Source organism: Passer montanus, unplaced genomic scaffold, assembly GCF_014805655.1.
Source record: "Passer montanus isolate IOZ18808 unplaced genomic scaffold, ASM1480565v1 scaffold11, whole genome shotgun sequence".
NCBI lineage: Eukaryota > Metazoa > Chordata > Aves > Passeriformes > Passeridae > Passer > Passer montanus.
This window is the reverse complement of record NW_024357613.1, coordinates 4,329,585-4,354,219: the sequence shown is the minus strand read 5'-3', so window position 1 is coordinate 4,354,219 and position 24,635 is coordinate 4,329,585. Positions and strand designations below refer to the sequence as shown.

Below are 24,635 nucleotides of genomic sequence, written 5' to 3'. Positions count from 1 at the left end.
TTCATCTCAGTCCATTTGGTTGCTGTCACTCCATTTCCAAATTTTCTGGTTTTTTTCAATTGCACTATTTTTGGTCATATCTCCTTTCCAGAGCATTTTTTAAGACTTTGTTGTCTGATTTCAAGATTTCATTCCCTTTCCTGAAAGCAACAGCCTAGCAGCTTTCCCTGGACTGTCCTGCTGGAAGTATCTGCTCTTTCCACTACCTAAAACTGGTATTCTCTTCATGTTGCAGTCACAGACTCTGTCTCAGAATTTAAACCAACATTTACACAACATGTGCACAAATGGAACCAAAAAGGAAATGAAGCTAATAAGTTCATGTATAAAGCTTAGTCCAGAGGAAAATTACCATGGCAAGATGGTCCATGGATTTCTCTCTTACTCCCCCAGAGAGGTTATGAATGCTTTAGATAAAAATAAATAAAATCTGAAAAAAACAGCAGTAAATAATTCTATATAAATTTTTGACATGAGATTCTATCACAGTTTTTTTCAGTTAACCTCATAAGCTCAGTTTACTTCCTTGTGCATTTTGTTATGTCAATCCATACATTTTGACAACGACTCCTCAAATACTGGTTCCATGACAATTTAAATTATAGAAAGATTAACAAAATTCTGGTAGAAACAGAATAATCTGCCCACAGAGACACACAGATTTGTCACATTCCGATTCTGGTTAAAATATTAAAATTTAATTCATACCTTTTGAACATACAATTATATCAAGGAAAGAGTAAAGGCATTCAAACAATGGATATAGATATTAAACAATATTTACAAATTCTAAACTCCAAGTTGACTATAAAGTCACAAATACTTTAAATATTTAGTAGAATATAGTGTAAATTCTAATATAAACTAGATAAACTCAATCTGTTGGGTTTTTTCCAGTCATAACAGTCTAATCTTTACATATTATACACATTAGAATACTAAAAAGTTATAAAATTTTCTTTCTGTTACTATGCAAAGAAATGGAAAATACATCAGTTCTGTCTTACTGTACAATATTCCAATTGAACTTTCTGTAGTGGTCTGCAAAAATAAATGGCACTTTCACATGCAACAAGGCATAAAGTACAACTCTTTTCATTTGCAGTATTCCATCTGAGTGCAAAGTAAACTGCAATGCAAAAGTCATTTAACCACATAGTTGAAAATCAAATGTAAACTGTGGAAAGAGATTCTGACAAACTTTCTCAGATTGAAGTAATAATGAAAAGCATGTAAACTGATTTCCATACAGATCTGTAATTTAAAAAAATGAAAATACAGCACACTGAGAAGTTTGTTATGATGGTATCAGAGCTACCTTGACAACACAATAATGGAGGGAAAGCTGATGGTGCTGTTCTGAAACCCAGCCCTGGCAATGGGCTGCAGCATCTAAGATGCTTTTCTATTGACAGTTTCCAAAATTACTTCTGCCACTCAAAATTGCACATTAACAGTCAGATGGGTTTTCTAGACTTCATTATGCCATTGTGTAACCATAGCTTCCACAGTGCAATGCCACAAGAAGCCTGTCCTTCAGGATTTCTTTACTTGGATATTCAGGTAACTTGAGCATGTTGATACTGGAAAGAAAAAAAAAAAAAAAAGGACATCACAGTTCAGAAAAAACTCAACAGTAAAGATTTCTGATTAAAAACCCTGAAGAGATCACATGTATGGAAGAAAAAAACAACCCTGTGCAGACTTTTAGTAATTGTAGGAAATTAAATTGTTTTTCACTTCAGTAAGTTATAATACAAATTACTTTACAAAGTAATTTAACTTTAATATTCCTTTATTAATTTCACTACCTTTAATTACACAAATTCAAGTTGCAAACAATGAGCAAACATACTGTAACATCTTTTGGGATAAACCCACCACTTTCATGTTGGAGACTGAATACTACAGAAACTGTTTAAATTTTTTGGACCTTTTAATATTCTAAAAAACTGTACTTTTGACTGTGACTGACATGAAAAAGCCCTGGTTTTAAGATATTTTAATAAGAATAGTTATCATACCATGTGCTTGATGTTGGTAAAAGATTTGCAGTATATGGCACAGCAGCAATAGTGAAATTTTGCAACCCGCTGCCACCCATTATATGGGCAAAACCACCATGAGGCACCCTGGAACTGAGAAAATGTACAGAAATTAGAGCAGGGCAATAATGTTATAAGACAAAAAAAATGTAATCTTCACACTGAAAATATCTCTTACTTAGGATAATTTGACAGTTACCAATGCTTTTACTAAAGTTCCCTTTTTCTTACTGGTATCAAAATTCTCATTGTTTAAAACCTTTTAATTACAAGACCAAGTAACACATTAGTCCACTGACAATAGGCACCATATTGTTTGGCTGACATTTAAGATCATGCTGCCTGCAAGAAGGACTCATTTCTATAACCAGTTTTTGTTCATAGAATGTTCATAGAATCAGAATATTCTGAGTTGGAAAGGACCCACAAGGATTGAAATCTGACTCCTAAGTCTGCAGGGACCACATTATGTGCCTGAGACTGCTGTCCAAATCCTTCTTGAACTCTGTCAGGCTGATGCTGTGACCACTTCCCTGGAGAGCTGTTGCAGTGCCCAACCATCATCAGTGAAAAACATTTCCTGCTATCCAAACAGAGGTGAGGGTGCCCCAGTGCCCAACCACCTTCTGGGGGAAAAGACTTTCCCTAACATCCAACCTAAACCTCCCTGACACAGCTTCACATCATTCCCTTGGGTCCTGTCTCTGGTCACCAAAGAGATCAGTGCCTGCTCCTCCACTTCTCCTCCTGAGGAAGCTGTAGGTCTCCAAGGTCCCCTCTCAGTCTCCTCTTCTTCAGGCTGAACAGACCAAGTGTCCTCAGCCGCTCCTTATACGCTTCCCCTCAAGGTCCTTCACCATCTTCACGGCCTCTTTGGATGCCTTCTAACAGATTTATATCCTTCTTATATCGTGGCATTATCTCAGTTCAGACAGTGTCTATTTATGTTTAAAGTTTAAGCTACATCACAAAACAGTTTATTCTCTGATTACTATCTGTGGGACAAATGACCAAAATGCCCTTGACATGTCTGTTCATTTACTACTTCAGACCAAACATTTCAAGTAACTAATGAAACCATTACATCAGTCACACTATAGCCCAGTGACAAACTACGGCAAAACTAGAACACACTAAAAAAATCACTAGCATCTTCAGGAATGCAATCTCACTTAATCATATTACTCTTTTTTTTTTTCCTTTGACAAACATATTATTCAAAGATTACTCCAGGTGTAAATGGGCAGTAGCCCATTGTTCAGACTCCCTCTCTCATTCAAAACCAACAAATAGAATAAAATTCAGATATTCAGATATTTTCATAATATCAACTTAAGCTGACATACACTACAAGATAACGCCTTGCTAGCACAGCCCTTGCATCAAAAAAAACCTAAAAAGTCAGAAGCAAGTGTAACAGAAGAAGTAATGTTTCCACTCACAGTAAAACTGCCTGGCAAAAAAGCACAAGCATAATGGTTGCTGCTGCTGAATGTGAAGGAGCTGGGACACAACTCACAGTAATACCTTTTAAACATACCTTTTAGAACTAGCTGTAGTATCCAACACATAAATGTGTATTACCCAGCATTACAACAGCAATGTTGAGCATATAGTTCAAACACTGCTAGACAAAGTAACCCCTATGGAGAGAAGTGCTGATTATTTGCAGCATATAATTTCTGATACAAATGGAATTGTGCTTACAGCAACAATTCAGAACAGCAGTAAAGATGGTACATCAGTACTCTTATAGCATGGTTTTGGCTCACATTCCAATACAGTCCTGCCTCCCATGCAATGACTTTTTTTCTCCTCTCTGATAAACATCCCACATTCAAGTCAGCAATAAAACTGCTGAAAATTTATTTCAGTCCACTATTATCTAAAAGTTTTTTCAATGTAACTTATTATAATACTTTCCATATAACAGGTCAAAATCATAAAGCATGGTCAAAGCTTTGAATATTTAAAAGAAAGTTGTGCCTCCAAGAATAAATTTTCTCTCCAAGCACAACACTGCCAATATAGTAAAGAAAGCCTTCTAAACAGATGTAAGAAATATCACAATAGCTGTGTGCAAGAGCAACAATACAATTTCATAGCTTTGGAAATTTCTACGTTTACATCTGAATCATGATGTTTCTAACTATTTTTCCACTGACAAGTTTTGCATACATTTGCTCAGAATTAAAACACTGTAGAAGAGATTTTAAGCTTGTTTCCTTATGTTTTCTATCCTTATATGACAGCAGACACATATATCTTTCATATTTAACAACTATGCTGAATTTTCCTTAAAAGAGCATAAGCATATTGCTTATTGCGCCACAAAAACTAGAGTCCCCAAAGAAGTTCTATACAATCTTTGCAGCTGTAGAATTCAAATAAAGTAGAATTATCATTTAGAATCTATCAAGCTGTCAACACTTCCTTCCAACTGTTCACTAAAAACCCCATCAGAATTTGCCAGCAGAAAATTAACAATAAATTAGCCAAATACTATTATAAATATCAAAGAGATCAAGAGGAGGAAAAATAAGAAAAGTTTGTAGAATTGGCAATATCTCAAGCAGCTGTTAGCTGAGAAAGAATAAATGGCATCATAAGTGAACTTTCAGATCCCCAACATGATTCACAAAAACATTTAGACTTTTTCTTGAGTGTGCTAAGACCTCCAAATATGTTCAAACTTTGCTCATGATAACTACTTTACTATTAAAAGATGTCTCAAAACTGGTATTATTGACAAATGCAATGTTATGTCTACTGAAACTACCAAAGCAAGACTTCGTAAGAGAAAAAGAGAGAGAGATGTAAAAATGGGGGAAGAAGACTAAAGGAAATATTTAGAGATGTCAGAGAAACACTGAAGACATAATCATAAATCTAACTATTTTATTTAATTCACTAGATTAATTTCATAGTCTTTGATTGGAAAGAAAGAACAGTTCCACTTCACACACACACAAAAAATCAAGTAAGTGAATGTACAGAAGAGAATAAAAGGAAATGGAGGGGAAAAAAAGCCTTTTGAATGTAGCCTGCCAACCAGTACCCACAGAAACAAATTCTTCACTAAGACCAGAAAAACATCATAGTTTGAAATTAGGTGTACTTTTAATGTAGAATTTTGCTTAAGGTATCAGCCGACTACTGTACTAGGCTCACAGAAAAGTCAGCATCTAAATCTTCCATTTAAAAGAAAGTAGAACTTATGTGCAAAAATGCCAGCTGCATATCACTATTAGAGGTAACTTTCAGAAGTTAAATATTTATGGAAAAATACATCTATTACATTTCAAACACTGAAGAAAAAACAAAGGGCTCCTCCTAGGTGATACAGAAAAAAAATCCTAAATAGATTGTTTTTAAATTCTAGACCAGAGTTCTTAAAGCCACACCAAAAATTTCTTTCCTATCAACAAGAAAATGGGTAAGAACAAGACAGTAGGTGATTTGTGAGCAAAACAAATGATGCTGACACACATATTAATCAGACAGTGTAACTGTTTACTTGATAGAAAGCGCCTCTTAGAATCCAGCAGATTATCCCAAATGCCGTGAAAATACTGAATGCCACTTCAGTATCATTTGGAATGTTTTAAGAAGCATTTGAAACATGACCTTACATTTTAAAGATCCTTATTTTCTGTCTAGATTTAGAAATGGACCAGTCCACTAAAAATGAAAGGCCAGCAGCAGGCATGCCACACATGTGCAGTTACAACTTCAGGAATCATTTCTTCAGAGGACAAAAAGATCAATGTGCGTACAACTAGCTTCTTAAATTGTCCATGATCCCTAATATCAAGGAAATTCGTACTAAATCAAGTGACACTAATAGAATTTGGAGACCAGGCCATTTGATGATACATCCCTGGCTGTGAAATTTCTTAATATAAAAGGTAGTTTTGATGATCTTAATTTGTATTTCATCCTTGTTTAACCACAAAATTTATACACAAAAGGTCAACTACTCTACTAAATCTAGAATATTAAAACAACATCAAACCAAGATGTTGGGATCTCTGCCTGCAACCAGAAAAAGACTGGATTGCACTACTCAGGTGTCACATTCATGTTTATGGATCCACTTTGTGAGATGTCTGTACCCACAAGGTCAGCAACGCACCCAGCTTACAGGAGCATTTATTGCTAAAACATTCCCTCACTGCACCTAAACCATAAGGAAAATAAAAGTGGCTTTCCCTAGACAACAAATAGAACTTAGGACAGAAAACCTTTATAAAGCAGAGAGTCTTCCATAAGGCTACATCTTTACTTATCTTCACACACTGCACTGATGTTAAATTCAATTCAGCTTGAGGATATTCTGTATATATTGACTGAAGTGAAAACTATTTATCTCATCTACTACAGCCTCAGCTGATTGCTAGAAAAGTCAAGAGTCACATAAACATGCAACAGGAAAAAGAATATAAAGCTCATTTAAATTCACTATGGCCTTGTCAAGAACAGCCTGGACAGCAACAAAGGCCTCTTGCAAAGTAGTCAAGTATAATAAATAAGTAATCAATCATTTTGCAGGCAACAGAGACAGCAAAAGTATTAACACAGGCTTTGTCTACTTCCATCAATGTATAGAACAACCAGTATGCAAAACAGTTTCTAGATGATCTTTTAGGGTCTCTCAAGTTTCTGATCTTATTTCAGAGTATCTAGACAATTGTATCTGTTCTTACAGAAGAGTCTCTCACCTGCCAGTAACAAACTGTAATAGTAACACTCTCTCTTCCTGAGTTAGTTCTTCCACCACATCCCAGAACCACTAAATGAAAAAAAAAATTAGTTTGTATTTGCCATTACATACTTGTAGTACTTGAAAATATACTGACAAAACAATAAATGGAATATACATGTATTTGCTACTTAAATTATGGAATTTTTGTACCAAATTCATAAATAATAATGTAGAAATACAGTATTAGAAAAAAAAAACCTCCACAAATTTCAACCAAAATAAGCTTCCACAAACACACACAGATATAACAACAAAACCACATTTTTGGGTTAAATAGTTTACATTATTTAAAAAAAAAAAAAAACCTCCACAAATTTCAACCAAAATAAGCTTCCACAAACACACACAGATAATAACAACAAAACCACATTTTTTGGGTTAAATAGTCTACATTATTTAAAAAAAATAAAACAAACAAATAAATCATTTTACCTGAATAACTTGGTCTCCTCTCTCATAGCCACTGGTATATTCTGTGTTTTTTAACCAGTCATTCACATCAATTTCTGGCATACCAGACAACAAAAGCTCCTTCAGGAAAAGCACACAGATTGTGATTAGTCGTCCTGACTAACCACCTGTTTCAAGAATTTATGTTATTTTAAGAAGTAATGTTTTAAGAAGCAGAAAGCTTACAGTGCTTTTTCAGTTTATTGCAAACTTATGGAACCCACAATTAAATTTTGATACATTAATATTCTTGAATTCAGGTAATTTCACATGATCTGTTTAATTCAAGTATACACTAGCAAGAGAGAAAAATTATTGCCAAAGAACCTAAAAGAAAAGACCTCCGAGTCCTTTCATGGCTTCAGAGAAAATTTGAGATGTGTTGGTTACAGGAGATCAAGCCACCAACAAAATTTACTGGAATTTGGCTCAGTGACTCGGAAAAAGTAAAAACAATAGATAGCATCTCCTTACTCTTATAGGATTTCTGTCTTCCTTGAGGAAAATACAGAAAGACTTAAAGGCCACAACATGCTGATTCCGTACTGAAATTACAATTTAAGGCATTCATTACTGCCATGTGAAGTTTCAGGAAGATGGCAATGCTGAGTAATTAGAAAAAGCAGGAATACACATAACGAGATCCTCACTGATAGATGCCCAGGAAGCAATACCAACGTGAAAGCTACAAAATCTTTATTTTGTGGTTACTGACCTTTACTTCTACACTGCTGATGAAATATGCTGAACAAAGCATTTAAAAATATGTAGGCATTTCAGCTTACCAGTTCATATTCATCAAAAAGTTGGATCAAAGATGGTGGAATGAACATATGGAAGCCTTGTAAAAAGGCATTTATCTGAGGCTGAATGGCTCTTGTCATTCTGAGCTCTGTCACAAGCTGGACATACTCAGCCTGCAACACAGAAAACAATATTAAGATAGACTCCAGCAAAATCACACAGTGCTCAAACAAACTCACACACACAAATGCAGTCCTCAATGCATTACAAATCTCTTCCACTGTAAGGCAGTAAGAGTCCCTTTGCATTTTTCACGTGGAAGCAACCAAAATAAGCCCCTTCTGCTCTTCCACCTTCCTTCCTGAGACAATTCCAAAACAGAAGTGTTTGAGTTGTTACATAAACCAGTCAAAAAACAGGGACTCAAACTAGGATAAAGGAAGTAAACAAAACCTAATTTGTCATGCCCACATCTAATACCACTTCTATTAAGCTCAATTAAGGCCACAAACACACAAATGTCTATAAGCAAAAATACTCTATTTAAGCAAACTGACAATACTCAGGAAAAAGGGCTAACTTCTGAAGGAATATTTGTGAGGCAAAGCTTCCTTGCTTTCCTTCCACCCCCACCCCATCTCTGGAAACCTAAAATAATACACAATAAAGCCTGAAGAGTTTATTAGTCTTAATAAGAATTTCAATTTTTTTAAGAAAGTCTTGAAAAATCTCCTTCATTTTTGAAAAAGAAAAACACCAGAAAATAACTTCCATCATAGCCAGGGAATAGACTATAATGCACTTTAGAGATCTGGGGGCTCCTTTCCCTTTGAAAGATGCCAGCCAGAAAAGGAATCCACCAGAACTTTGCTTTTGTTAAGAACACAAAAGCCTAGGAGGCATTAATGGAAGAAGGCTTTTAGAAGGAGACAAGTGCCTTTTAGAAGGGAAAAGTGCCTACATTAAAATTCTATAAACATGTATAACATTCTATAAAATGTCTTATCTACCCTGACCAAATCACACAAGTTTAATAAAGTTTCTTTACTCAAGAAAATAGTTTTCTACTTGAAAACAAAATTTGTTCCTAGATTATTCAGGTACTGTGTTTAAAGAAATGTTTTGACTTCATAATCATGGCTTTTAATAAGAAAATCATGAAATGTATCTCGCAATTAAACCATCTCAACTATCAGATTCTTTCAAGAGAACAGTCTTACGAAAATACTACTTTGATTTTTAATTTTAAAATATTTCAACCTAAACTTTCATGTTCTGAACCTACACAAAAGCAACCAAGCATTTTTTCTTTCCTCCCTTTCAGAGAAAGAGAATAAACTATGCAACATTTCAAAACAGAAGGATACTTTTTAAACACAGCTCTTTACACTCACAGATGTACAGAGGGGTTGTTTGCAGCTTTGTTGCAGAAAGATACTTTTAAATGCATTATCACCATTTTATCAGATTGAGAGAACAATTAATTTGTGAAGTGCTCTGAAGAAGAAGAACATGACCTAATAATATCTTCAACTGCAGTAGTGGTCCCAAAAATCTAGTTTCAGTCTAGTAATCTCCCCAGGTTGCTTCTACTGTCAGTGGAGCTGAAGACAGCTCCCTTCTCTGAGGACTGAGGAGGGGCAAAGGAGATTAACTGCACTAGACAAAAGTCTGTGAATACAGAAGAAATCAGAAATTTTTTCAAAACCAGGATTTATAAGAACATTAGTACTGGTTGTTTTCAATGATCAGAAATGCTTGTTTTACATCTCTTAAACTGTTCTTATGTAAATTAGGCTACCCAGAAAAACAGGACTGCAGAAAGAAAAATTCACAATCTTATTTTGAAAAATCCATTAAATAAAATACTTATTTTATGCAGGAAAAAATATACTACATTGAACACTTCAATTATGAGAGAAAGCAGTTGCTGTAGTTTAGGTGAAACAAGAAAGGTTTAAAATAGCCTGGAACAGCCAAGCATCCTGGCTATCAGCACTGGCACATGATTAAAGACCTGTAGCACAGAATTTACATAATACATGTCAGTAAACAACCTGGTCAATTTGTTTTGCTTTCTGTGCACTTCATTTACATTTTTTTCCCCTCTGAAGCCTTAGGGGCACATTACAAAACAGAAATACCCACATCATTTCAGATCTACATATGCATTCCTACATAGTACATAAAGTTATGATCCAGGCTTCTTTAAGGAAGGGAGATTTGATTGAACACACATTAGATGGGCATCACAAATATAATGGCAAAGTCTAGTTTGGGTGAGGGGTTGTTCTGTATTTACTTTGAGGTAAATAAAGCAGAGATCATGCTTCCTCGATTTCACAATCCCATATACTGTGAGACAAGGATCAATGGTTATGATGATTTTCAGATTCAGAGAGCAGCTGCATTTTACAGCTGCCTGGAAAAAAAATACCTACTATTTTACTGCCAAACAGAATGGCCAGCTCACAGACAGGTTCTGGGAGGACTGAGAAAGCCACAGCATTGTGGAAATCTGCACCATTCTTTAATATAACATAAAGTCAAACTTTGACTGTGCCTACTTTTATTTTTTTCCTAAAAAGTAGAAAGCTGCAAAATGATACACAGCAAAGAGCAAAGATAAATTCAGGACAAAGCCTGACTTTTCCCTTTGAAGTCTCTCCATTACCATGACAAAAGGCATTTGAACCAAACTATAACTGTATTTCAGCTGGGCTACATGGACACAGCAATTGCAAGACATGAGTATTTGCATCATCTAATTGTCCCACAACCATTCACCTATTACAGTTGATATAAAAAATAAAATTACCCCATTCAAAGAAAATAACACTTTACAAATAGCTCTTACTAGTAGTGCATTTACTCTGTTTCAGTTTTCAATGAGAGAAGGGTGGTTTCTGTGCAGGGAGGGGCAAGGGTGTGTTTTATTCTGTTTTTGGCACAGGAGATTTTTTGCATATGCGTTTGTTGTTTAGGTTTTTTAAGGGATAAAGATCCATTCATAATTTAATTTTAACAGGTAATCTGCACAGCAGATTATTTTAGAAGTTGAATTTTCTTCTCCCAGAGGTGTAATAAATACAATGAGTTTTAAACAGTGATCTATTATTCCTTGGGTAAAGGCAGAAAAAAAACAAGATATCAGGAGAAAAAGAGATTTTTGTTTATAAAGTAGACACATTCCTATTTAAACTGATAGAACAGCTGAGCCAAAACATACTGCAAAACTATGTTACATGAAATTAACTGGAAAAAAACTCCAAAACCACTAAAATACTTATCTCCAATTGTCAACAACTTTGTCAGTGAACAAAACAGTGCCATCTCACAGATGTTTTTTGACTTCACATTTTGCACGTTCAAATGCAAAAAATGCAATCATATTAATAGTTTCAAAGCTACCACCAGAGTCACCTTCTTCCTACCACCTTTGAAATTAAAGCTATATCAACTCCAATCCCCTCCTGCCATGCTGACAAAGGCTTGATGAGATAGAATGGAAGCATCTCCTCTACACATTTTCCATCACTCTTTTTAGACTGTGTCCCAGCTCTAAAATTAAGAAAGCAAATAAGGCTGCTAACTGGTGGTACCCTCATGTGGGCAAACTTCTAATTTTATGCTACTTGAAAACGGGTTTTCAATAGTTGCTATGAAACTACAGTTAATGCTAAATACATCTTTTTTATGTACTGAGAAGGTAAGACTGACCAGACACAAGAATCAACATCCTGCTTTCTCCAACAGATAATAAAGAAATTAAGCATCCACTACCTTCACAATTAGAGTTCTTTTACCGTCTGTATTCTTTCACAAATGACTGTATTGCAGGAATCAGTGCAGAACCAGACTAATAATACGTATTTCTGCTATTGGAATGACAACGTGCCTTAATGAAAATGAGGATTAAGGCTACAAGAATCCAGTGCCAATTGCTCCAACACAAACTGAATGTCCTTGTAACAAAGGCTGACACCAAGTGGCTGCTCCCCAGTGCAGCAGCTGCTGTGCCACTCCTGAAGCCAAATGCTTACTGAGCACAGAGAACAGGCTCAGCCAGCCCAACACAAATAAAAATCAGAACACAAAGCAGATATCAGGAGCAAGAGTCAATGTTTCAAAAAACTGCAGGTCTACCCATGACACTCCTGCTGTTACTCAGAACTGTTTAGTCAGTAACTGCAGGATTCAATTAGACTTGTGTTTATCATAATTTCTAGACAATCATCAAAATCTGGCTGAGTTTTCCCATATTTCTTTTTTTGAATTAATGCTGCAGAGGAATCAGGGGCTTCTCAACCTGCTACTAGTAAAGTAAATTTAAAAAGTAGGTTATTTCCATACATATCAAGTGACTTGCAAATGGCTGAAAAATCTTCCTGCAGACTTTTACTCTGTCCATTATCTGCATGTTAATTAGAGCAATCCAGTGCTATAGACTGGCCTAGCAGGCAGCACACTTTGCAACATTACCTATAATTTTATGTTTATCAATTGCTACTGTTCTACTTCCTTGATATATATATCCAAGACTTAACTTTAAAAATAAATCCTGCATTTAAATTGATCCTATTTTCCTTCTGTCAGAAAGTTCCGTCAGAAAGAAGAATCTCTAATCTGAATTCTTTTAAAGATTTTTAGTACTATTTCTGTAACATGCTAACTTAGAAAAAGAGGAAAAAGTGTTGGCATCTGCAACCTTTTTTGTATTTTCTCCAAAACAGGTATACCATTCATCCTTCCAGTTATTCAGAAAGTCAGTCCAATGGCTTGTACTATACTACCATCTTCTGAATAAACCTGCATACCCACCTTGTTTTCCTGTGTAACAAGTATACTTGCACCCCCTGGCTTCAATGGCACTTCTTCCATTGCTCCAAACACATCGGTCTCAACAGAGAATGTCAGCTCTAAACCAAGATCACTGATATCATTATCTAAAATCCACTGCAAGTTCTTTGCATATTCTGGATCAATAGATGCTACATCCTGATAATTTACAGGTATGCCTAGGAAAAAAAAAAAACACAAAGAGACAAAACTGCTCAAATAAATAGGAAAAAGCAAAAAGGATTCTAACTTAATACATGGTAGAAGATTGCCCTCTAGAGAGAAACCAGAATAATGCACTAATAGGAAAAGAGAAAAACTGTTGCCAACTACAGCAGAACTGTGCATGCTGTATTTTTAAAATACTACAGAATCAAGTTTTCTCCGTATGTTTTTCTTCCTAGTGAAGCAAATGACATATCACTCAGGAAAAACCAATTTGCACCATTTTAGTTCACTAATGGATTTCAGTAAAAGCATCTACCCATTCTGAACACAAAATGTTAAATCTCTCCTACAAAGTCTTAAAGTTTCCTACCTAAATTTTAGCAACACAAATACATTATTTCTCTATAACTGTATCTTCTCCCTCAAAGCATCACTTGGGTGACGGGGGGAGACAACCTTCCTGTTGTTCTATCACTCTTCAGTGTTCTTCTTTTTAATCATATTTGAAATGAACACTATTATACAGTTTTAAATTATTATTATTATAGGAATTTTATATTTCAAACTGAACTTGCAAGTCATTTAGAAGCATTAATAGGAGAACAGCTAGAAGTCTGACTTTTATCCAGGTACAGAAAGTGTCTATTTACAAATCCCTTTACAGGCATGGCACTCAAGCACATTTGAGCAAATGGGCCCAGAACAAGGTGACCCTAGTTTATGCAAGGGAGCTACCCTCTTCACAAGAAAGCAGACCTTGATTATTTTAACTCTGGCATGATAGATACTTCAATGCTACCAAGACAGATACAATATCTGAGAAAAGGGGCAGGGGGTGAGGGGAGCAGTAGGTTTAGGGAAAAGCAAGTTATTGGGAAGTACTATCCTTGCTTCACCATCTTCCATGAACCATGCAGTGTCATAAGGGTGCCCATTAGTAGAAGCCTTAGCACACTATAGATTGTGGATTCAGTACCCCAGAGAAACACAAAATTCAAAGGTTAGCAGCCACTGCCAAACATCAAAGTATAAAAAATGTTACAGTATTTCCCTGGAATGGTTGACAACCGCTGCAATGGTGTGTACACAGCTGTAAGGCATTGTTTTTCAAATAAAATCAAGCAACACTCCAGTTTAAGAGAGGGATAACTTACTAATTAAATATCATTGCCACTTCTCTCAAAATAAAAAAAACTAACAGCTGTCTAGTAGTTTCCAGAGGACTTTCACTTTTGCTAACTAGCAAGCATATGTGCATTTGACACACGAAATGTGGAAATAATGAGGTCTCTGAGGGATAAACGCAAAATGTGGGAAAAGAAGACTGAAAAGTAGGAATCAGAGACTCCTTTAGAGAAGAAACTCAACAAGTGTTATGATGAGAGTACACTCATAGTCAGCATGTTGTGAGACCACAGAGCACTAAGCTCAGTCATTTGATTGACAGATATTTTACCAATGAACAGACTCAAGCAGGCAGTTATAAAAAAATTCCATCAGATTTATCATGAAAAATGTGAATCCCACAAAATACTATGTATCTTTCTCTTGTATACCCTTAAGGCCCCTGTAGTTTGAAGAGAAATCTATCTCAGAATAATTGTGAGAAGCAGGTATGTTCTGTGTGACACAGAACTTTAAAGAGATACTACAGGTAAGTTCTAAGACAAGCTTATTCATTATTCAAGGATTTAAGGCCTCCAGTTCAAAATACACCAAGCCAGAAATTAATTTTCACCTTTTTTATGCCATTTCAAGGATTACTTTCTATTATAGAGTGGAATGTAAGAGTAGATAGAACAGTTAAGAATTAATACGCTGTCTTTGTAAGCTGAAGGTGGAAGTTAACAGGAAAGTAACCATATCTCTATAAAGAAATACAAAGTAAGTGGAAAACAGCACTAGAGAAACCATCTGCTCCTCCCCTGTTCAAGCAGAAGGCCGACAGATAAGAAGTGTGAGAAACGTAAACCTAAGAGGTCTTGCTAATTTCTAACTGTATTTCTCCCTGCTACATCTGGAAGAGAGTGCAGCCTTAATAAACATGCAGACCTAGGGAACACTGGTTTCACAGCACACACACACACACAAAATCATGCACACTACATATCTAATACCTTATAAAGCACATTAGTTATGTGTTAGCTGAGTCATCACATAAGTTAATGATCTTTCCTCACCTACCAGAAGTTGTGCATCAATCAAGAGGCACAAAGGCTCTTAAAGAAGAGCAAAGAAGAGCTCTAGACCGCAGACACCACCAGCTAACAGAGGTTATCTCTACTAAAAAAGTTACTTTTCTATAAAAATTCTGTCCAATCCTCTTGAATACTAAAGTAAAAGCATATGAATTAACTTCTCTCATTAGAGACAGGATGAACCTGCATTAGTTCTGAAACCCTGTTTTGGGAAATAAGTAGTATTTGTTGGAATAGGTAGACAGAGGTTTCCAACAGCAGAGCTTCACCTTATTAAAAACTACTGCATAAGTGAAGAACTCCAGACATGATCAAGAATGCTAATAGATTTTTGCCAGAGTTCACAAACATTCTCAACTTCGTCTGTCTTAAGTTACTAAGAAACAATTATTTTCATTTCTCAAGAATGACACTACTCAGAAGAAAAAATTAATTTCACAACTGTGATGCAAAGAATTGTTGTGACTCTGGTGTACAAAAAAGACTAGCAAGACATTAATTTCCAAGGCTTTTTCACTTTTAACACACACACAAAAGTAAAAAAGGAAAAGGTTTACTGCTCAGACAAGTGTTACGATTAATAAGCAGGATTTTGATAAAACCATACCAAGAATATGTTTGTAGAATGACCTTGTGAAGTAGATGTTCACCAGCTGCCTGTGATTCAGAGCCAGCCCCAGGATCTGGCCTGCAAAACGGAAGTAGTTCAAATGATCTGGATTTACAGAAGAGTTGCTGTTCGGCTGGAATGTTGTTCCTACAAAACAAAAGTATTATCATCTTCCATTACATTTTTTTTTTAATTAAGCTTTTATTTATCAAATATACTAAGCATCTGAAAACACCTCAAGAGTTTTATCTTGGGGTTTTGGAAGTCTCTTTGGGGTTTTTCATTTACACAAAAAAGATGTCAGAAAGAAATGTCTTAGAATGTAACGACATCTTATTACAATGATACTGCTTAGCCACTCTCCAAAACACTGATCTAAAATAATTATCATCAACAAAAAGGTAATTACCAACTGCTAAATTTGGTCCTCCATCTTACTATATTGCTCTATACATGTTTTACTCATGCTAATGGGCTTTGCTTCTGTAAACTTGTGAACATGCTCAAAGGAAGGATGAGAATATATCTACTTCCTCTCATATGTCTCAGCCAGATGCAGGCAGGAGACAGTCCAGTCCTTGCCTCCTCGGAGAAGACTACTTTAAACAGGCAGACCTGAACCTCTCCTTTTAGCTTTCATTAAATAATCTGTGCCTCTACACAGTTTTTTTTTTGCATTATAAAAATGCTTTTATAAAAAATGACACCCTAAACTTAGGAAAAAAAAAAAGAAGAAATTAAAGGGCAGAGACATACCATCAGCTGACTGGGTAAATAAGGCATAATCTGGGTTAACTATTTCACTGGATAAGATATCAAACCATTCACGCACCACACCCTGTCCCTGCATGTCAAGAGAATAAAACATATTAGTACACAAAACTTTCACTCAATAGTTATGCTGAGTAACCACATATTTCTTTTAAAGTAATTTTAAAGTAGGCTTTAGCTCAAAACCACACTTGTGAATGAGAATTAGTATTTCCATATGAAAATGCCATAAAAGAAAACCATGCACTTTTACCCACCATGCCTTCTTCTCCATGAAATCTCACAGCAATCCCCTGCTTCAATTTTGCACAGTTTGCTTTAGACACAACTTCACAGCTACTCCTAAAAATAGAATCTAAACACAAAATACCAATTAATTTTTTCATTTTCATTCATTACCTTTCCAAGACACACTAATTCCATTTAGAATACAATACCTCTGTGAACCAAAAGTATGTCATTTTCATTGACAGGCCTGTGCACCATGTCTGAATCTGGCTGCCCGGCGTGTAGATGTTCATAGAACCATTCACAGCGATCTTTAAATGGCTACAAAACAAGGTGCAAACCATATTATACACATGCATTCCCCTGAATAATTCCTCTCTCATAAGCAAATGGTTATGCATAATTCTCAATTTTTGAGATGCACAGATTTACCCCAATATGCTGTACAGTATTTTGGGAAGAAGAAAGGACTAGACATGAGCTTGAGTCCTTGCAGAAAGCCTGGACCACCAGCTATCCAGAAACAGCTATTTAAGTTTTCCACAAAAGAGAAAAGTAGCACAAAAGTCCTTACAGGTTATGGGAGAGCATGAAGGAACTTAGATAAGAAATAAGTCAGTGGCTTCTGTAAAACTACTGATACTCAACCACAGCTGAGCACAGAAGAACAAGTGATATGAACCAGCCCTATTTGCAGTAAGGTTCACTGGCAATATAAAACAGCCCCAAGGAACCAGAAACCTTACAAAGCAATTCCTAGGTGAGAAGGTTCTAACTTGTTTGACTCAGTGTTTGTGTTGACATTTTGCAGCTCTTTTGAGACAGATATGACACAAGTATGGCCTTTCTCATCCTCTGCAATTCACAGCACATATATGAGTTGATCTAGCAGACAAGGTTTCAGTTCTCGGGGTCTCCTCATTACTCATAGGTAGTGAGATTCAAAAATACACATTTCAATGAAAGATTAAATCAACAATACACCTACACCACGTCCCAAAAATTAAACTGGATTAATGAAAGCGATTTATCTTTAAAAATAAAAGTACAGTATGGTTCACAACTTAGGAAATAAAGCTGTTGGAACAGACAACATGATGTTTCATTTAAAGGAGCTGCCACTAACTATGACCAAATCAAGTAATAGTGATGTATTTATCCTCTGGTTTGTCTTAAAATATAAGTCATTTAGGGGAAAGTAAAGTTCAACCTATTAGATGTGCACAAGTAGATTTACAAACAGAATTTTCACTCTTTAACTGAAAGTTGGACTTGTAAGACACATCCAACATTGGCTATCTCAAATGGGCTCACCCACGTATTTTAGAGAATTATGAATACAGAAATCTGGCTGCCATGTCTGTTTAATATGATTTTTTCCACACTACAGATTCAGAAACACTAGAGGCCATGTTTAGTTCTTTCATCCTTCCCAAACCAAAATTCTTTAAATTATTTTTTTTTTAAATGCCCTTTGTATATTCACAGGAGTTGTAATTAAGCACCTCCTGACATTTACCTGAGCTTTTATGATGTGCATAAATCTGGACATTAGTTCAGGACACTCCAGAAGAAAATGAAAGTGATCAAAAATTATTTTGGGATTTCTGAAAGAAAAATAGGTTAGAGGCCTGTTACAGATATAGTAATAATAATAATAATAATAACAACAATAACAAAACAACAATAATGTTTCACAATACAATGCAAAATGTCTACATAAAGAAACAATGCAACAATGCAATTAATCATATAGGCAATTAATCATATAGGCAATTAATCATATAGGCAAGTTTCAAGAGATTCTTCTATTTTTATCACTTCTTCCTATCTCTTGTTTCCAAACAACCTCATCTGTTAAACATGGGAGGATTAGAAGCAGCTCCCCACAAAGAAGTAAGGTCATAAACCTGGCAGTCCCACAGACACTCTGGAAACAGCCAACTGAACAAAGATGGTTTAGACTCTAAAGTTGTCACATATTTGAGGAAGAATGAAAGTTTTCATCTACCTTAAAAGGGAAGGCCTTATTTGGAACAAATATAAGGAAAGAATCCATTCATCAAATTATTCTGTTGCTCTGTGAAATAGATTTTGTTCTCAAATCTTACAAATAGATCACTTAAATATGCAGAAGAGTTCATTTAAGTCTGAGCTCTGAATCATTAATCTACACTATTGAGTTCAGCAAGACCATTAAATTGCATATTGTTCATATATCACAGCAGCAATCTAAAAATACAACTCAGCAAGAAGAAAAAAATGAATTATTGCCAGAGAGGAAGAGAGGGATGGATTACAAGGTCCATATTTGTTGAAGCTTACCGGTTAACAAAACACTTAAGGACATCATCATGTTTACAAACAAATTCTATAAAACGAGGTGACGTCATCCTGTTCAAAAATCATAAGAGGTTTTTGGTTAGTGCAATCGAAAACAATTTGAATTACATAAATTGTTGGGCTTTTGTTAAAATAAATACTACACAAATAGAAAAACTGATGCTGTTTAACTAGTCATCATGAAACTAAATATTCAACAGCATTAAGATCTCACAACGAGAAACAGAAATTTCAGAATTCTAACAGAAAAGGCAAAAATGTCAATAACCAATTATTTTCCATAACACCCACAGAGAACTATGCCCCAAACAAATATTACTGGCCAATTTGAAAGCTTTTATTCAACTCAATTTAGCAGAGAAAGAAAAACCTTTATGGTGATCAGGAATCAACCAAGAGTTGACATGTAGTAGGACCCTTGCTTCTAGATTCCTCAGGGAGTTTGTAATACCATCTTACTTGCCTAATCTTCTAGTCATCAGGGCCAAAGTCATAAATATAATCCATAACAGACTAGGACCTCAGCTACAAGTGGTCATACTTGTTTCCTTTTTAAACCACACCTCAACAGTATCAGGCTTACCTAAGCTGAACTGCATGTTTGACACCTTGACACCAAACTCACTTTTTTTTTTTTGTTCTGAGCTTATAGCTCTTCTTGTTGGATAATCACATTAAATTCAGGGCTAATTTCAAAGAACCAACAGCAAATACAGCTAAGCTTCAAAATATCGAAATCCTACTACCTACAAGTATACTACATGATTACAAAGAGCCATTAAACATTCAATACAAAATGTGCCCCAGTGCAGCTACATTCATAGGCAGCAGCACTATGGAAAACTTGCAGTGCTGTTTGGTGCCTTTAGAACCATTAAAAAAAAAAAAGAAAAAGCATTTAAATTGAACTAGTGAAAGCATTAAACAGCATAGCCTTAACTGTCACTGATACAACGTGTATTAGAAGTATTGACACTCTTCCAAAAAAGTATGTATGATTTTAAAATGGTAATAGTTTGGGTAAGAAAAATGAATCTCCTCCTTACCCCTGAGGCATCTGACAGGAGCAGCACATATAGAAGGCTTGAATGACAGCACTTAGCCTGTTTGCTGTCATGGAGATAACATCCTGACAATCAGCACAAGCTTCCTGCTTCCCAGCAACATCATATGTTTTTAACTCAACAGCATCAGGGGACAGCTCTGTTCTTCCCTCAGCTCCTGCAGTGGCAAAAGAAGGTGCAGAAGTAGCATCTTGATGATCTGGTCCTTTTTGCTTCAATAAAATAGAAGTAATGTTGGAAGAGTCCCTTTTGTTTTTCATCAGCTCTGTGGCTATCAGAACAAGCCATTCATCCAGAGAATGCCAGAGCAGTTCCAGCGGCTGTAATAAACACATGAAAAAACAGACAAAAAGAAGCATGCTGACATTAGATAATATTAATAATGGGATAATTCTCTAAAGGAAAATAAATATCATTCACATTTTAAAGATTTAAATGATCCTTTAGACGTCATGTTAGAGATAAGAAGCAAATACTCATAAAAAATTCTGCACTTGTAGCCAAACAGCACAAAGAGAAAATATGACATAGAAGGAAAATCAAGCAGCAGATGGAAGAAAGAAAAATTCATTTAGAAGGAACTACAGAAGAGCTATAGAACTGAACTATATGACAAAGTTTGGCTTCACACAGCACACTACTGCCTAACCACTGCAGCAGCCAAGCAGTGAAACAGGAACACACAGGCTGAGTTTCTAGAGGAAGAGAGTGCCAGTTCTTTAGGAAGAATCTGGTCAAAGGAGCTTCCTCTGCCAAGAAGATGGAGGAAATCCCAGACAACACTACAAAGATTCAGGTTCATGTCTAATAAGAATGTGTTTTATGCACAATGTGAGTTCATACAACTCATTTTAATAGTACCTCAGATGTTTCAGAGTAAGGGTCACTAACATCTAGCTTTATGAAATTGAAACAAGTAACAGCAGAATCCCATATCAAATTATAAGGCTATACATTTTATTTTACTTTAACAAAGACATGCTTTTTTTACTACCACCTGCTAAAACCCAATATAATTGAAATCCAGTACAATTCCCTCATTACACATTTACTCTGAGCTACAGGCCTACTACAGAGAAGAAAAAGGGATAAGATCTGTTGCTTTCTCATGAGCATAAAAAATCCACAAGGGCTAACTGTGTCATCCCTTAAAGGTGTTTCACAAGGCCACATCCTAGTGAGCATAGGGATATCAATCCCACAGGGTGGTAATCAACTCAAGTACTTCACAGCATTCCAAAAGTAGGAGTGAACTTCTACATGGATGCCTTTTTCCATACGTTACTGTTGCATCAACATTTTTCATCAGTGAAACATTCAAAGACTTAGCAAACACTGAGAGTTATGTTCTCATATTCTCAGGTTGCTTTTGAACAAAGAGCTGCTCACAGCATGTCTACACTGTCAGTTGCACCCCATAATTGACACACTCTCAATACACAATAAATTACTTCTCAGGGCCAAAGTCATAAATACAATCCATAACAATCTTGGACAGACTAGCACCTCAGTTACAAGTGGTCACACTTGTTTTCTTTTTAAACCAGACCTCAACAGAGTTCTTGTAAGAACTCTGTATTAAAAGATTCTGCTAAAATTCACAATTTAAAAATTTACAACTAGGCTTCCATTTTTTCCCAACAGAAGTGTCGGGGGAAGCCAGCCTGATCTCTAAGACTGGTAGGCTTTGCTCAATACTTTGTATGTCACTCACTTAATGCTTGTGCTCCTAGTGACCACACATTTCTCTAGATGGTGATCTGAATACCTCCAGCAGAGGTAGCATTTTCTACATAAATGTCTGCCATAAAGGACCAAGTTATCCTCCTCCCAAACTCATCTGGCAGACTTTTACCACAAAACTTAACGTAAAGAAATTTTCTAATTGAAAATGGGATTAATTGAATACACCGAAGAATTAAAATGTAGATGTACTCTCAACCTATAACTCACCAGAAACTAGGTAGTTATTTACTAAAATACTAAAATCTAGTTTTTTTCCCCTCAAACTTGTCAATGTTTAGCTTGCTAGACGCCATAATCCCCCAAAATCTTGTGCTTCATCTTTTATTTCCAACAGGTTTAGCACACCTTTCAGAACTTTTCCACCCAACTTGTTTTTCCAAAGCTAGTTCTTCACAGCATCTGATCATAAACTCATTTAAAAGTCTAGTCAAGCACAGCAGCTTTAACATTTCATTTTCTTTCTTTCTAGTCCAACTTCAGGATATAAAACACTTCTAAATATTGCCATCACCTCCATCCATGACTGTCAGCATTTTATGTTGTCATCCATGATCAGACCTTTTCAAGTGGCATATGGACACTAGCAATGTTTTTTTCAAACAACTAGTCAGCATTCTTCAGATAATTCTTACCATGAACTTCATATTAAACAAAGACCTCAACTTAAACTTCAGTTGTCATATTTCACAGTGCGGAAAATTTACTCTAGAATTATACAGCTGAGTCTGATGGGGTACCAAGCTTTTAAAGCTTCACACCTTACCTCCCAAATGCAAGAATTTACCTATGCAATGCCTTCCTCTTTACTCATCTAGAAAGCAAGACCAGTAACCAAATCCATACTCAAACTGCAACACTGAAGCAAAATCTTTTGGCAGATGTCAGATAGCTTTTTAAGACACAGGGTGCAGGAGATCACTAATCCACGAAGTGACTTTGTCACAGCAGAGAAGTCACCCCAATTCTAGAAAAGAACAGTATCTGAAACAAGGAAAAAACATTAAGCACTTCCCAACCTTTTTCAATTGCAGAGAAATTTTGCAGCAAGTTTCCCTAATATGTGATCACATTGAACAGCAACTGGAAGAGCAATACATGGAAAAGTAACAAGTGTAAACCTAGCAAAAATTACTACTCAAAGTTTCTCACTGGTAAGATCTCATCTGAGTTAGCACCTTGTTTCAAGCTTGGGAGACAAAATTCAATGATAATTTTGTATCTTTCAGCATCAGTATAAGAATGTATTGTCATTAGCTAGTGCTTCCACTTTAAAACATCTGGATAGGCTGAATCACATACAGGGAATTCCACAAAAGCACAGCCCTGTGATTTGCTTGACCTCATCAAGCAATAACATTCACAGGCCCAGATCAAGAATACTCACATTTTTAATCCCTTCCCAGCTACATTACAGGGACAACTCTTCAAAATATGTTCAATAAGTACATTGATACAGAAGAATTTAATGAAACATTACAGAAAGTCAGGTCTTTTTTATCTCCTCCCAAAAGCTGAAAAAGACCATCAAAAGTACATTTGCAAAAAAAGGCCAAAACAACAGAAGGAAAGGTAGGACTAAGAGAAAACTGGAAGTCATCCAATTCACTCAGCACTATATCTAATCTCCCACCATGCAGTCTACTGTAAATTCAGGCAACCAACCACAACTGTAGATAAACAGCATTGCCAGACCTGTGTGCCCATTCCCAAACAACAATAAGTTCTCATCAGCACTTTTGTATTTCCAAGTTTGAAATTTAAATCAATCTTTAAAATATCATGGACACAACAGTGGCCCTATTGCAGGGTTGTCTCACTCATAAAACTTTTTTAAAAAATTACAAAAATTGCAATAATCATTTTTAAAACATCCTGAAATTTCTGTTTTGTTAGGTAATGCAACAGTAGTATACATTTTGCTTATTTATTAACAATGTACATGTTGTTTCCACACAAGTGTGAAAGAATTACTGATATTTTCTGGGACAACTATGGCAGTTGTTTAATATAAGTCCACTGCACAAGACTTAAATGCACAGTAATTTAAGAAAATTCTTTCTTCATATAAAGTCATTTGGGCATGCAGATAAGTGATTTTACTGATATACTACTTCCTGTGCAAATTGCAGTTGAATGTTTTTGTTCATTTCATACTGACTTCTGAAATTATATAGAGTTGAAAAGCAGGAAACTTTTCTTTTTTCCTTTTTGGGCTTGGTAGCAGAGTATCTCACTGGAGACAGCTCTTGCATGAAGTGTGTTTAACATCTGCTTATTATTTAATCTGGTATGCTTGGAGCAATTATCATTAAAACTGTTAGAAAGTTAATTTAATAAAAAAATTCTTGTGATTTGGGTGCAGCTTTGTTTTTTAAAAATGGAATTCTGATTAAACCCACATTATTGCCTTATTTTGACGAACAATTCCAAAGGACAATTATTACACTGCACACTGTACAATGCATTACATTTTGTACAGACTTAAAATGTACAGACCCATTTTGTTCAGACTCAAGCACTAGTTTTATATTCATTATATAAATCAATTTGTTCTTAAAACTATTGTGCTGCAAGAAGAACAAACATCTGTACTTGCATGTTTTTTGTTTTTAACAGTCTAATGCTTTTCTTCTTTCCAAGAGAAGGAATTTAAACAAAAACTCA

General features: G+C 35.5%; 1 protein-coding gene across 5 annotated transcripts in view; it reads right to left on the bottom strand.

Moving 5' to 3' along the window:
- Positions 1 to 676: 676 nt before the first annotated feature.
- HACE1 (HECT domain and ankyrin repeat containing E3 ubiquitin protein ligase 1) overlaps positions 677 to 24,635 on the bottom strand; it is a 47,221-nt gene continuing 23,262 nt past the window's right edge. For 4 of the 5 annotated variants that reach the window (XM_039728911.1, XM_039728930.1, XM_039728934.1 and 1 more), the window contains 13 exons: positions 20,208 to 20,545; positions 19,144 to 19,212; positions 18,338 to 18,425; positions 17,028 to 17,139; positions 16,848 to 16,945; positions 16,576 to 16,663; positions 15,817 to 15,966; positions 12,826 to 13,022; positions 8,046 to 8,177; positions 7,243 to 7,341; positions 6,767 to 6,837; positions 2,025 to 2,138; positions 677 to 1,583 (listed from right to left, as the gene is read on the bottom strand). In XM_039728911.1, the coding sequence (XP_039584845.1) occupies positions 1,481 to 1,583; positions 2,025 to 2,138; positions 6,767 to 6,837; positions 7,243 to 7,341; positions 8,046 to 8,177; positions 12,826 to 13,022; positions 15,817 to 15,966; positions 16,576 to 16,663; positions 16,848 to 16,945; positions 17,028 to 17,139; positions 18,338 to 18,425; positions 19,144 to 19,212; positions 20,208 to 20,545 (1,659 nt within the window). In that variant the 3' untranslated portion in view covers positions 677 to 1,480. The remainder of the gene's footprint in view (positions 1,584 to 2,024; positions 2,139 to 6,766; positions 6,838 to 7,242; positions 7,342 to 8,045; positions 8,178 to 12,825; positions 13,023 to 15,816; positions 15,967 to 16,575; positions 16,664 to 16,847; positions 16,946 to 17,027; positions 17,140 to 18,337; positions 18,426 to 19,143; positions 19,213 to 20,207; positions 20,546 to 24,635) is intronic. The other variant, XM_039728921.1, reaches the window with a different exon arrangement.